This window comes from Xyrauchen texanus, chromosome 18, assembly GCF_025860055.1.
Source record: "Xyrauchen texanus isolate HMW12.3.18 chromosome 18, RBS_HiC_50CHRs, whole genome shotgun sequence".
In the NCBI taxonomy this organism is placed as follows: Eukaryota; Metazoa; Chordata; class Actinopteri; order Cypriniformes; family Catostomidae; genus Xyrauchen; species Xyrauchen texanus.
In genome coordinates, this window is record NC_068293.1 from 27,576,497 (window position 1) to 27,591,050 (window position 14,554).

Consider the following 14,554-nt stretch of genomic DNA (forward strand, 5'->3'; position numbering starts at 1 on the left):
TCCCTCACTTGCCTACTGAATGTTTCATAGCTATGTCTACTAATGTTGAATTAACAGAAAATGGCATAACAAATTAATCATTTAATTAATCACTGACTCTGACCCAATAGCTGAAAATGGACTTGTAAATTGCAAACATCTGCTTCAAGACAATTTGTCTCAAAATCTGATCAAGGGAAACACAGCTTTTGCACATAATTATTTTTGCACTGTTCCTTTAAGGATATCAGTGTCCAATCTTAACCAATAATAAATTGAAATGTTTATTTAGAGAAATGCCCTCATCTCCCAATGGTTGCTTAGCAACAACTGTATTATTTTGGGCCAGGATGATTAATATTAAAAAGTGTTCTCTGAATACCTCTGCACAAATCCTCCCCACTTCTGTGTCAATGTCTGTGTGTGTGTGTATGTGTTTTGTGCCATCTGTGTGTTCTTGGAGGAAGAAAAGCAAATACATCCAGTGAATACGTTTCAGTTAAGTATGATTATGTTTAGTTAAAGGGATAGTTCACCCAGAAATTACAATTCTTCATCAAAGTTAGCCTCACTAACCATTCACTTTCATTGTATTGGAAAATATGCAATGAAAGGCAATGGAGACTGAGGCTAACAATGTGAACATCTCCATTTGTGTTCCATGAAAGAAAGAAAGTCATATGAGTTTGGAACAACAGAAGTGTGTGTGAAATTACATTTTTGGGTGAACTATCCCTTTAAGCTGAAGTCTCATCTGTTAGATTCAGATTGATGCCTTCAATACACTTTACATTTGATTTGTTAAATTTAATTTGATTCAGTTCAATTTGACACAGACATGAAAGCTTAGTTTCCTGTAAGTCTTTTCAGAATGTGTGCTATTCTATCTGTTCATCTTGGCTAGCGATTACATGGAGAAGAAGAAAGAGAAGAAAGGTCACATTATTTTCTTTTTGTGTCGAATGTGAGTTAGCTCACATTCTCTCACCTTTCTCTCACTCTTTTCATCTGTCTAGCTTGTCCTCCCTTTGTTTGTCTGCAATATTTGAGTTGTGTTCATGTGTGTGTGCGCACATGGGTATGTGTGCGTGTCCCTGTTGTCATTAATAATGTTTGGATGTGCTGGGTTCACACACAGCATACTCTACCCGTCTCTCCCTCTCCATCCTTCACTCATCATCCCATCATTCCATCCTTTCACATCATCATCTGTTCCATGTCTATGGCAGGAAGCATGAAAAATTATTTTGATAGCTCATCTCTCATAATAAACATGTTTAAAGGAAAGTAATGACCATACATCATACATATCACATAGTATTATACAATGGCATCAACAAATGCTGAAAATAACCCAGTATTAGTCTAGTATTACCTACTACTGTATATACTTATAAAAGTGTGTGTGTGTGTGTGTGTGTGAGCGTGTGTTTATCACTTTGTGGGGACCAAATGTCCCCATAAAGATAGTAAAACCTGGAATTTTTTACCTTGTGGGGACATTTTGTTGGTCCCCATGAGGAAAACAGCTTATAAATCATACTAAATTATGTTTTTTGAAAATGTAAAAATGCAGAACGTTTTCTGTGAGGGTTAGGTTTAGGGGATAGAATATAAAGTTTGTACAGTATAAAAACCATTATGTCTATGGAAAGTCCCCATAAAACATGGAAACACTACATGTGTGTGTGTGTGTGTGTGTGTGTGTGTGTGTGTGTGTGTGTGTGTGTGTGTGTGAGTCTGTATCTGTGCATGTCCAATAAGATTTCTAAGTGGTCAGCGAGAAGTGATTCCCTCCTGAAACATTTTATAAAAGCATTACGTATTCCTACCACCAGCTCAAAATCCTGTCACCATCTCCCAGAATCTCCTCGCTCATTCTTTTCTGCTCTTCTCGCCTTCAGAATCACTTTCTCAAATTTCCATCTGTCACTCAATTTCTTTTATTAGATGTCACCTGCAACCCACAACTTTACGCCAAAATGTGAGATTTTAATGAACTACAAAATACTCCCATTTGTACTAGGGAGTGATCTAGCAGCACAGTGATCACACGTGATCTGCCTTACCTCTGTGTCTCCTCTAAACTTAAAAGGGTCATATCATGCATTTTTTATTCTTGATTTTTTTCCTCTGAGGTCCTTATTTTAGTTTTATAATGTCACAATTTACTTTTTTATGGCCAATTTACACCCTCTCTCTGACTCTCATAATTAAACTGCCAGATTATTATTATTATAGGCTACTTCTACGAATTTGCTGTCAGGTTTAAGATAGTTTGTGCTGCCGCATCCTTCAATAACTACCTATTTGCAAAGACTGCATTACATTGAATGCTGATGAGTATGAGCATTGAAATACCAGAGCGCTCTTTGTTCAAATCTCAGCATTCACAGGCGCGAGCCTCAGCAATCAGCGGTGAGTTTAACAACGCTCAATGACATGCGCAACAGCATTCAGCCGTTATTAGACCGGAGCGCGCGTTAAAGATTTTCTGGTGGTAGTTTAATTACACTGCTTTGCTAAACATGGATTTTTTTGGAAAAACATGGAAAAAGTTTGCTTTTATTCACTATTTTTGAAGTGTCAAATGATTGTGTCTCATATGTTCAGGGTCTTAGGGCTTGGAAAATAACGTGACACACCTGCAAATATCCTGATTATATTTGGTTCTATATACAACTCCTCGTTTTAATAATTTGTAAACAATAGCCCTAAAATGATAAAATTATTATTATGTTTTTACATTTTTTTTAAGTAAATTAATTGATTAAAATAAATAAATAAATAAATAAATAAATTGTTAGTTAAGAGTATCATATTTGTTTTTCAGCCAGATCTTATGAAGGAATTTATGGCTAGACCTTAAAAATGATAATTCAATATACAGTATACCCTCTGACTATTTTAATATGAATAAAGGCACATAATTAAGGGTGTTTTGTAAGTAACATGTTACTTGCGATGAAAGTGTATTGGACTAAAATAATTACGAAAAATATTTTGGCACCTGCCAAGTTTTCATCTGGATAATCCCTGTAAGAATGAAGTTGAAGAACCCTACTTTACAATAAGGTATGATATGTTAACATTAGTTAACATTAAAAAACAATGCACAATACTGTTACAGCACTTATTAATCTTTTAGTTAATGTCAATGAGAACCTTAAATGTTCATTTTAACAATTACTGGCGCATTTAGTCTTGTTTTTCATCTTTAGCATATCTAACTTAATTACTTGTTTGTTTCTTGTTTGTTGAATTACAATAAACATATTCTATTTTTATAAATTCCTTCATTGCTAATTTTTTCATCGATTCTATGTCACGGTTCTGGTAAGCCCACAGGTTTTTTTGTCGTTTTCTCTCCCTCGTTTTTCACAGGCGAACTCAACTGGCATGATTGGCGTTTTCATGGGAACATTCAGGATTCTACTCTTTGCTCCACCCTTTATCAGCAGGGAGTTTTACTGGGACGTCAGCAACACCAGATCGCTGCCTATAACCAGATATTGGAGGCGATGGCATCACATCTCGCTGATCTCACCTCCTTTGTGCAACAGCTCTGCCCATCTCCGACTCTGCGGGATATTTTTCACCAGCCCCTATGACACCTGTGTATTCTGGACGTTTTAAAGCCTGCATTCCGTATCCTACCCCGTATTCAGGTGAGGCTGAATCTTGCGGGGCATTCATCTCACAGTTTTCTCTGTTCTTTACAATGCAACCCTCCACATTTCCCTCGGACACTATGAAGGTGGCTTGTGTCATAACACTCCTCATCTGTAGGGCTGGTAAATATGGCACTGTTATGTGGGACAACTAACATCCCTGTTGCGTTTCATATCAGACATTTATTTTGGAGCTCTGCTGAGTATTTCATTGCTCGGCTCAAGGTTGGGAGGCGGCGAGAATTGTCTGGACTCTCACAAGAAGATCTATGTGTTGCGGATTACGCGATCGAGTTTCATACTCTTGCCATTTCTTGTGAATGGAATGATCACGCTATGAGAGACCACTTTCTACCCAGGCTTCTTAATGACATTTTAGATGAGATTTATTCATTTGACTTACCTCCACACTTTGACGATTTGGTGGATTTGGCTATTCGAGTTGATCTTCACCTCGCTCTACATCGGCATCACCGCAGGTGCCACTTTTAATCTGCTATGGCGGTAGATCATCCTGCCCACTCTGCCTCGCTAGCCTACTCACCTGAACCTCGACCTGGTCATGAACCCATGAAAGTCACCAGGACTCAAATCTCCCGTAGGAAGAAACAGCGGTGCATTATTAATGGACTGTGTCTGTTTTGTGCTGCCCAGGGACACCTTGCTGCCATCTGTCTGTTAAAAGACATCGCTCGTCGGTAGGAGAAGGGTTACTGGCGAATGCAACACCTTTGGATAAATCCCATGGAATTTGGATACTTCTGGCTCGACTGCAGATTGGAACAGCCTGTCGTACTGTTTCTGCTTTGACTCTGGTGCTGAGGGTAATTTTATTGACCTTGAATTACCTTTCAAATGGCAACTTCCCACATTTCAGCTGGATGAACCTATCAGTGCCCATACCCTGAGCGGAACTGTAACCCGCACAAGAAGAGACAGTCACAATGTAAGTCAAATCTGCGTTTTATTGCAGGCAGGCAATAGTACAATCAAGGGGCAAATCCAGTGAAGAGTAGTCAAGGGGAGCGAGAGGTCGAAGCCGGAGAATTGACCTAAAAAAGGGGCAAATCCAAAGAGAGAGGTCGTGGAAAGCGTAGGGTCAAAGCTGGGGTAATCAGAATCAGCGAGACGGGACTAGTGGGAGCAAAAGACAGGGAACAAGGGGAGCTGGCAAGCTAAGGGGTAAACGAGAGGAGTACTAAACTAGACGAGACTAGCGGGGGGCAAAGAGACGGGAACTAAACACAATAACCAACAAGTGGGAGACGAATGTGCTGTGATATTTAAAGAGACGAGTGCAGGTGTAAACAATGACAGGTGATAGGGACGAGTGCAGGTGTATACAATGAACAGGAGTGCAGATGACGCGAGTGCAGGTGTACATAATGTTCTGGCGATAGAAGTGGGCATGTGAGCCCGAGGGGGGGAGATAGTGTACGAGCATGTGAGCTCGTAGGAGTAAAACGATCGTGCAAGCTCGAGTGAGCAAAACGAGCGTAGAAGCTCGAGGGGGCGGAGCGAGGGAGCGGGAAGCGAGCGAGTACGCTCGCGGAGTGCGTGTGTGTGCTCGGTGAAGCCGAGCGTGCGCGTGAGCTGGAGCGCGTGTGCGTGCTCGAGGAAGCGGGGATGGGGCAGAGGAGCGGGGTTCGTGACAGGAACACCACTGTCCGTCATTTCTCATTCCACAAGCCGGTCACGTTTATCTCTGGGAATCATACGGAACAGTTGTCATTCCTCCTTATCCTGTCTCCATCAGTTCCGGTTGTGTTGGGACATCCTTGGTTGGTAAAGCACAACCCACACATTGATTGGTCAACCAATACTGTTCTTGCTTAGAGTCGTTATTGTCTGTCTTAAATCTGCTGTTTCTCCTGTTCAGTCTTGTGTTTTGTTGCAGGATGAACCAGCGGACTTATCCGGAGTACCGTCGACATACCTTGAACTGAGGGCGGTATTCAGCAAGGGCTGCACCACGACACTTCCTCCTCATCGCCCATACAGTGCATCCGGAAAGTATTCACAGCACTTCACTTTTTCCACATTTTGTTATTTTACAGCCTTATTCCAAAATGGATTAAATTATTTGGATAAAATTAATACATTCTTTTTGTAAACATTCTACAAACAATACCCCATAATGGCAATGTGAAAGAAGTTTGTTTGAAATCTTTGCAAATGTATAAAAAAAAAAAAATGAAAAAAAAATAAATAAAATCACATGTACATAAGTATTCACAGCCAAGACACTCAAAATATAGCTCAGGTGCATCTTGTTTCCACTGATCATCCTTGAGATGTTTCTACAACTTGATTGGAGTCCATCTGTGGTAATTTCAGTTGATTGGACATGATTTAGAAAGGCACACACCTGTCTGTTTAAGGTCCCACAGTTAACAGTGCATATCAGAGCACAAATCAAGGCATGAAGTCCAAGGAATTGTCTATTATAGACCTCCGAGACAGGATTGTATCAAGGCACAGATCTGGGGAAGGGTACAGAAAACTTTCTGCAGCATTGAAGGTCCCACTGAGCACAGTGGCCTTCATCATCTGTAAATGGAAGAAGTTTGGAACCACCAGAACTCTTCCTAGCGCTGGCCGCCTGGCCAAACTGAGCGATTGGGGGAGAAGGGCCTTAGTCAGTGAGGTGACCAAGAACCCGATGGTCACTCTGACAGAGCTCCAGTGTTTTTCTGTGGAGAGAGGAGAACCTTCCAGAAGAACAACCATCTCTGCAGACCTCCACCAATCAGGCCTGTATGGTAGAGTGTCTATACGGAAGCCACTCTTCAGTAAAAGGCACATGACAGCCCTCCTGGAGTTTGCCAAAAGGCACCTGAAGGACTCTCAGAAACAAAATTCTGTGGTCTGGTGAAACAAATATTGAACTCTTTGGCCTGAATGGCAAGCGTCATGTCTGGAGGAAACCAGGCACCGCTCATCACCTGGCCAATACTATCCCTACAGTGAAGCATGGTGGTGGCAGCATCATGCTGTGGGGATGTTTTTCAGCGGCAGGAACTGAGAGACTAGTCAGGATCGAGGGAAAGATTAATGCAGCAATGTACAGGGACATCCTTGAAGAAAACCTCAGAAACCTCAGACTGGGGCGAAGGTTCATCTTCCAACAGGACAACGACCCTAAGCACACAGCCAAGATAACAAAGGAGAGGCTACGGGACAACTCTGTGAATGCCCTTGAGTGGCCCAGGCAGAGCCAAGACTTGAACTCGATTGAACATCTCTAGAGAGATCTGAAAATGGCTGTGCACCGATGCTCCCCATCCAACCTGATGGAGCTTGAGAGGTCCTGCAAAGAATAATAGGAGAAACTGCCCAAAAATAGGTGCGCCAAGCTTGTAGCATCATACACAAAAAGACTTGAGGCTGTAATTGGTGCCAAAGGTGCTTCAACAAAGTATTGAGCAAAGGCTGTGAATACTTATGTACATGTTATTTTTTGTTTTGTTTATTATTTTTTATACATTTGCAAATATTTCAAACAAACTTCCATCACGTTGTCATTATGGGGTATTGTTTGTAGAATTTTGAGGAAAATAATGAATTTTATAAATTTTGGAATGAGGCTTAACATAAAAAAAATGTGTAAAAAGTGAAGCGCTGTGAATAATTTCCAGATGCACTGTATGACTGTGCTATCAAATTTCTCCCTGGCACTCTTCTGCCTCAGGGAAGGCACTTGCTTTCGACTCCTGAGAGGGAGGTCATGAACAGGTACATCAATGATTCGACAGCCGGTCTCATTCGCCCTTCCTGCTGGCTGACATGGAAGGGGTTCTTCTTCATGGAGAAGAAGGATGGCTCGCTTTGACCCTGTATAGATTATCGGGGGCAGAATGACATCACGGTAAACAACAACTTAAATTATGGAGGACCATGTGCAGCATGTCAGGCGGGTGCTCCAGCGACTGTTAGAGAATCGTCTTTTCGTCAAGGCGGAGAAGTCTGCTTTTCATGTACAGTCAGTTCCGTTTCTGGGGTTCATCATTTCATCTGAGGGAGTGCGCATGGACCCGACTAAGATAAAGTCTGTTTCCGATTGGCCAACCCCAGATTCTCACAAGGCCTAGCAGAGATTTCTGGGGGTTCACAAATTTTTATCTGAGGTTTATTAGGTATTATAGTTAGCTCGTCGCACCTATGACAGATCTCACCTCCACACGCACTGATTTTTGTTTGTCCCAGTAGCCAAGGACACTTTTTCAAAATGAAAGAAGTGGTTTACTACTGCACCTATTCTAATTACTCCCAATCCCACAATTCAGTTTGTGGTGGAGGTGGATGCGTCCGAGGTTGGTGTCAGAGCAGTTCTGTCTCAGTGCTCCCCCTCGGAAGCAAAGATACATACGAGTGCTATTTTCGCATCATTTAACCCCAGCTGAATAGAATTACGACATCGGCAACCAAGAATTATTGGCTGTCCGGTTGCCCTTGGGCAAGTGGGGGTTCAGGGGTACCTTTCGTGGTCTGGAAAGATAATAAGAACATACTATATTATTATATTATTATTATATTATAACAAGTATATTCATAGTGATAAACTTCTCAACTCTAGACAGGACCGCTGGGCATTATTTTTCACACGATTTAATTTCGGGCTGTTGTATCGCCTGGGCTCTAAAAACATTAAGCCTGACACTCTCTCTCTCTCTCGATGCTTTGTTGTCGAGACCTCCACTGTCCAACTGGATACCATTCTACCCTCCATTCGAGTAGTGGGCATGGTATCCTGGGAAGTGAAGGTCAAAGTCCACACGGCGCTACGCAACACCGCGTCTCCAACCCTGTGCCCATTAGGTGTTATTTGTTCTGCGATCTGTCTGGACGCATGCCCTATAGTGGGGTCAATCGTCTAACATTGCTTGTCATCCTGGGGCGACTCATACCCAGACACTCATTAGACAACAATTCTGGTGGCCATTACTTGCTCAGGACGTTCGTCACATCATTGCAGCTTGCCTCATTTGCACGACTACAAAATGTCCTGTGAACCCCCAGCTGGGCTCCTCCAATAGCTGCCAGTCCCTTCGAGACCCTGGTTGCACATAGCCATGGATTTTGTAACTGGTCTCCCCCTCCTCCCATGGCATCACAGTTGTTTTGACTATAGTGGATTGGTTGTCAAAGGTGGCTCACTCTATTCCCCTCCCTAAATTACTTTCAGTGAGGGAGACAGTGGCAGTCATTAATCACATCTTCTGCATTCATGGCCTCCCAGTAGACATGGTTTCTGACAGAGGCCCCCAATTTGTGTCAAGTTTTTGGGCAGAATTCTTCTGACAGCTGGGAGCTACAGTGAGTTTGTCCTCTAGGTTCATCCCCAAATAAATGGCCAAGCTGACCTGGTGAATCAGGAGTTGGATAAAGTTCTGCGTTGTGTGGCCTCCCTTAATCAGTTTTCTTGAAGCTATAATTTAGTCTGTGTCGAGTACGCCCATAACTCCTTGCAGTCATCATCTACGGGGTTATCACCTTTCCAGTGCAGCCTCGGTTACCAGCCCCCTCTGTGCCCCACACGTCCAGGTTCCATCAATTTACTCCTTTTTGTAGAGTTGCGATGCACCTGGAAAGCTGCCAGAGAAGCCCTCATGTGGAATGGCACATTCGTTAAGAGGTCTGTGGAGCAGCATTGGGTTAAGGCCCCAACTTACGTGTGTGGGAAGAAGGTTTGGTTGTCCACTAAGGACATCCCTCTTCAACTCCCCTCATGTAAGCTTGGTCCTTGGTTTATTGGACCATTTCCCATCACCAAGGTCATTAGCCCAGTGGTGGTTTGTCTCAAAATACCTCCTCATCTCAAGGGTATCCATATGGTTTTTCACATTTCTAAAATCAAACGTTCAATCAAAATCATTTTACATTCTGTGTTACATCCTGCCATTCCCATCCCTCCTCCATGTCTTATTGATGGCTCTCTGCCATACATGGTCAGGAGACTGAGGTTTGGTTTGTTTTGTAATTTTCTCTCCCTCGGGTTTCGAAGGTATGCTCGACTGGCATGTTCGGCGTATACATGGGAAAATGTATTGTTCTCAGGAAGGTGCCGATCATACTATTGATTGCTTGTCAAGCAACACCTGTTCCAGCCTGATTGCACTCCCAACATATGCCCTCATGTTTCTCTGTTTCTTTTCCAGATTATTATGCTAAGTTGAGTACTAACCTCGCTCTCCTTGTTTAGCTGGTTCTGTCTTGTCACACTGTTGGCTTACCCGTGTTGTTTGGGTTGTGGTTTGCCTTCCAATCTTCGTTGAATTCAGCCTGGCAATCCACAAAGGAATTCCGCTCTATGCCTGCGTGCCGGGGATCAAAACATCTGCTGTTTCTCGCATTGTCCAGTGGACATCTCTCTCATCGCTCTACAGAGTATTCTGCCAAGCGCATCCTGACTTCCACCATGCAAACACTCCACTGACGAACACACTATTCTGCATGGTGGTGCATTCCTGACTTTATTAATAAATATTTTTGGAACTGTTACCTCTGCTCCAGGGTAATTCTGTCCAGCACCTACATGTTACAATGTATTTTATTTTATTTTTTAATATTATTTGTTTACTTTTTTTTTTTTACATTCTTTTTTACTTTGCACCATTTCTTATACTGCAAATACTTCGGCAATACAAATATAATTATTTTTGTCATGCCTAAAAGCACACTAAATTGAATTGAAATTGAATAGAGTGAGAGAGAGAGAGATAGCAAAAGACAAGGAAAAAATGCATTTCAAGAGCAAAATCCCTTAATTCACAGAGCTCAACTCCAACGCTATCTATTATTACTAGTTAAGCAGCCTGCAACACATACACATACATACACACACACATACACACCTAATCCTCAAATGACTAATCATGCGGCCAGTGTGTCTCCCGTCACTGAGCAGTGTCCTGCTCTCTCTCTCTCTCTCTGCTCATTCTGAAGGCAGAACATGGTCAGAGAGCCATCACAATATGCTCCAATATGCTCCTGTTTCCAACATGCCTAGATCCAGCATCTCCGCCAAACAAACAGACGCGCCTCCATCCACCACATAAACACACACACATGGTTCAGTTCAATGCACAAGATAACAGACCAATGCACATGCGTGAACAAGCATATTTCTGTCTGTTACTTATATGATGCACAAGGAGCTCGATTCAACGCACATACAGTGCATACACACACACTGAAATCCAACAGAGGACCCAGTGAATGTTTCGGCACCATATGGAGCCGCTATTGTTGGGAAACAACAGCAGTTAATTAGCATACAGGATTTGCATTTATAAGAATGACTTCCATTTAGAGCGCAAACAACATAGCATCATAATGCTGACTATAGCAGCTATCTGTCTTGCAGGGGAACTCCTTTCTTAGTCTGTACGTGTGTGTGTCTACACACACAGAAATAGGCCTACTGCTGTTGCTAAGCTTGCGTGAAACAGCATGTGGCATGAATTTAAGGATTCTTGATGAGTTTCTTTCAGTCTTCTGAATTAAATTAAATAATCACACATATGTAGAAAATTTGTGTTTATGTGAGTATACTTGTGTTTTTCTCTGTGTTTGAGTAGGCAGTAAATTATTTTTACATCTCTCATTTTTAATCATGTTTACAGATGAACACAATTACTTAAAAAACACGTTATATTAGGAATTGCATCTTTTTAAACATTATGTGAAACAGAATGCAGTAACAATGATAAACATATGACATCACTATGTTGAGAGGGGAATTCATGAATTTGGAATAAAGAATGAATTGCGTCCACTAATGGAGTCGTTGATTTGCATGCATTGTGTGTGTTGTTTTAGCACATGACTCTAAAGGAACTATGTTAATTATGCAAATCAGGTAATGGGGCAAACACACCCACAAAATTTGTGCTGATAAAAATTTGCATGGGACAATTAACATACTGTAGTTTCTATAGGGCAATTTAAGTGCTAGGTTCTGGAGTATGCAGCAAACTAATATGACCTGGCATACTTTGCTGGGACCATGCAGCATCAGTCCACTAATTTCACCACCTTGGCTCTTGAAAATGCTCTTTAAAATCTGCACTGAAAAACTGTTTAATGAACTCACCCAGAATGTTTAATTTAGCAAGTCTAGAGTTCATCTCGGTAATACGTACATTAGTTATTTTGCATGTTTATCCAAGTTTGTGCAAAAATTTCTTAAATTTGGGAAGTAACATCCATTAATGAGTGTAGCAGATTGTGGTAGTTCTGCTGGTACAAAATTATATAAATGAGTGCATTTACATGCACACCAATATGCTAAAACTATCAAATATCAGCAGATTTAAAAAAAATCAGACAATGTAAGAAAACATACATGAGGCTTGAAATCATCGCTTACTCTGAAGGCAAAAACATACAATTTGAAAACATTTGAAAACAAACTGTAATGCACATAACACTTGTGCACATTGGATAAGCCGGTAAGAATGCTGGTAAAGGTGTTTGCATTCAAGGCCAATTCTGAGTAAAGGGCAAAAAAGTGTGCTGACTGGTTTCCTAACCTTAAACGTTGTCGGATTATTATTTGGTGTAAGATCGTGCATGTAAATTAATGCTCAATATCTTGGTCACATTACGATTATATTAAAATTCTTTATGCTAAGTGTATAGTTTTAAAAATTTTATGTATTACTATATTGTACTTGCTTTCATCTGCACTACTTTGCACAATTATATTCTTAGCTGGACGAATAGAAACAATTGAAAGTGCACTGACTTACAGTAATGCTACAATATATTTTGCCTTTAGCCTTGTTCTGTATGGTCATAAATCTACTTTTTCCAAAGCATTTGTGACAAATTTAACAAAAACATTTGATTCTTGGCATGAGAATATCGACACAGTATTGTGAGGTGAAATATTGCAATACTTTTAAATATAATTTTTCCTCCACCCTGACTGCATCGTTTATATTGTGCATACTACAAAAATAGTTAGTAGAATAATATTCTGTACATACCCTTACACACATACACACAGAAGCTGTTCTTACCGAGCTGCACGTCCATTGTGAGGAGCTTGTTTTCAGAGGGGAACAGAATCCTGGGGGGCTCTTCAGTCAGAGGAGCTGAAACACACACACACACACACACACACAGAGAACGTTATTTTTGCTATCAATATCAAGTGGTGCCAAGCACCTCTGATGAGGCAATCTCTCTCTCTCTCTGCCCACACGTTCATGATTGGATGAGTAAACTCCAGCATCTCGCCATCAACATCTCAGCGAGAATTGTCTTCGTCTCCCCAGTGCTCTCGTTTCCACTCTTTTTTTGCTCTCCTTTTGACTCTTTTTTTCTATCCATCAATCCTGCCCTCATCCCTCTCTCCAGATCCTCCTCTCCCCATGTGGCCATGATGCTCCACATTCCAGCTCATTTCCTTCGAGTCACAGAGGTGTGTATTTCTCTCTCTCTCTCTCTGGCGATTATAATGACTGTGTTTGTTCAATTGGCTTCTCTCAAGCACAAGATTACTTTAGGTAACACAACAGGCACCATGTGTGTAGGTATTTGGCTTTATGTAACTCTTAAACCTTGGGTATGTATATTTGTGTATATATGCTTGTTGTGCCTCTAGATTGGCTCTGAGCTTCAAGAGTATGTGTCATGTGGGGGGAGTGCGCTTAATAGACAGCGAGCTGGTGAAAGTTTAAGCCGCACGATCGCTCATCCAAAATCCAATTTCCACTCGGCGGAGTAAAGCGCACTGGCCCCTCCCGACAGATTATTCCGGGTGACTGACAGATTGCAAACAGCAAATTAATGAATTACGCTTCCGGAATATAGACATCACACTTCTGACCCACGCTGCGCATTTCCCCGTTAAAGTTGTAAGGGAAACGCTTGTTTTTAGCGATGAGATGTTTTTTGAGAATGTGAGGGTTTTTAATGAGTCTGTCAAGACTGTATCTATCATAACATGCTTTAAACACAGCTTGAAGACACGAGGGAGCGAGAGAGAGAAAAAGAAAGAGAGAGGATGAGTCACTATATGAATTGCTTTCTGTCTGGTACAACAATTGAACAGCTAATCCAGGCAGTGAGCAATGTAGTATCACCACAACTCGAACCCACAATAGTGACAAACACCCTCAATATGAAGATGCTATTGCCTCTATGTCTAAAAGAAAAAACCAAGAGAGGCTGGGAGAAAGAGAGATGAAGCTAAAGAGAGATATTTAGAGGAAGATGAAAAGAGAGTGGAAATTTGGGTTGGCTAAGTAGCAAGGGATGAGTGTGACGGGGGATGGCATGATGCAGAAGAAGAGAGAAATAAAGAGCTCAGGCAGCACGGTGGGGAGACTGGTTACACTCAGCGGGGGGAAGCTACAGCCCAGATTAAGACAAAAATCTGTCAACTTTTAAATTTCTCCACGGTCTGTTGCTATATTTTGTACACACACACACACACACACAAACACATACGTAGAGTAGTTTTCTGTGTGAGCGATGAATTCACAGAGTTTGTGACTGATATATTGACAGACTGCATGTAGGAGAGGTGTGATAGCACAGGCTCCCTCTGAGGTTCACAACTCTTTTTCTCTACGACACACACAGGCACCCACACGTACACATACACACACGCACACACACACATGTTGGTGAAGCTATCCTTATGAGGACTCTCTATAGACATAATGATTTTTATACTGTATGAACTATAGATTCTATCCCCTAACACTACCCCTAAACCTAACCCTCCCAAAAAACCTTCGGCATTTTAACATTTTCAAGAAATTTGAATTATGGGGACACTAGAAATGTCCTGATAAACCACATTTATAGCATAATACCCTTGTAATTACCAGTTTGTAACCTAAAACAATTTCCTCTTAAACCACCCAAACACACACACACACACACAC

The 14,554-nt window shown here is 41.5% G+C and overlaps 1 protein-coding gene across 1 annotated transcript in view; it reads right to left on the reverse strand.

Moving 5' to 3' along the window:
• The window catches only part of LOC127659032 (interleukin-1 receptor accessory protein-like 1-A), a 137,373-nt gene that overhangs the window by 35,608 nt on the left and 87,211 nt on the right, over nt 1-14,554 (reverse strand). Inside the window, 1 exon segment of the mRNA XM_052148654.1 lies at nt 12,677-12,751. Coding sequence (XP_052004614.1) covers nt 12,677-12,751 — 75 coding nt within the window.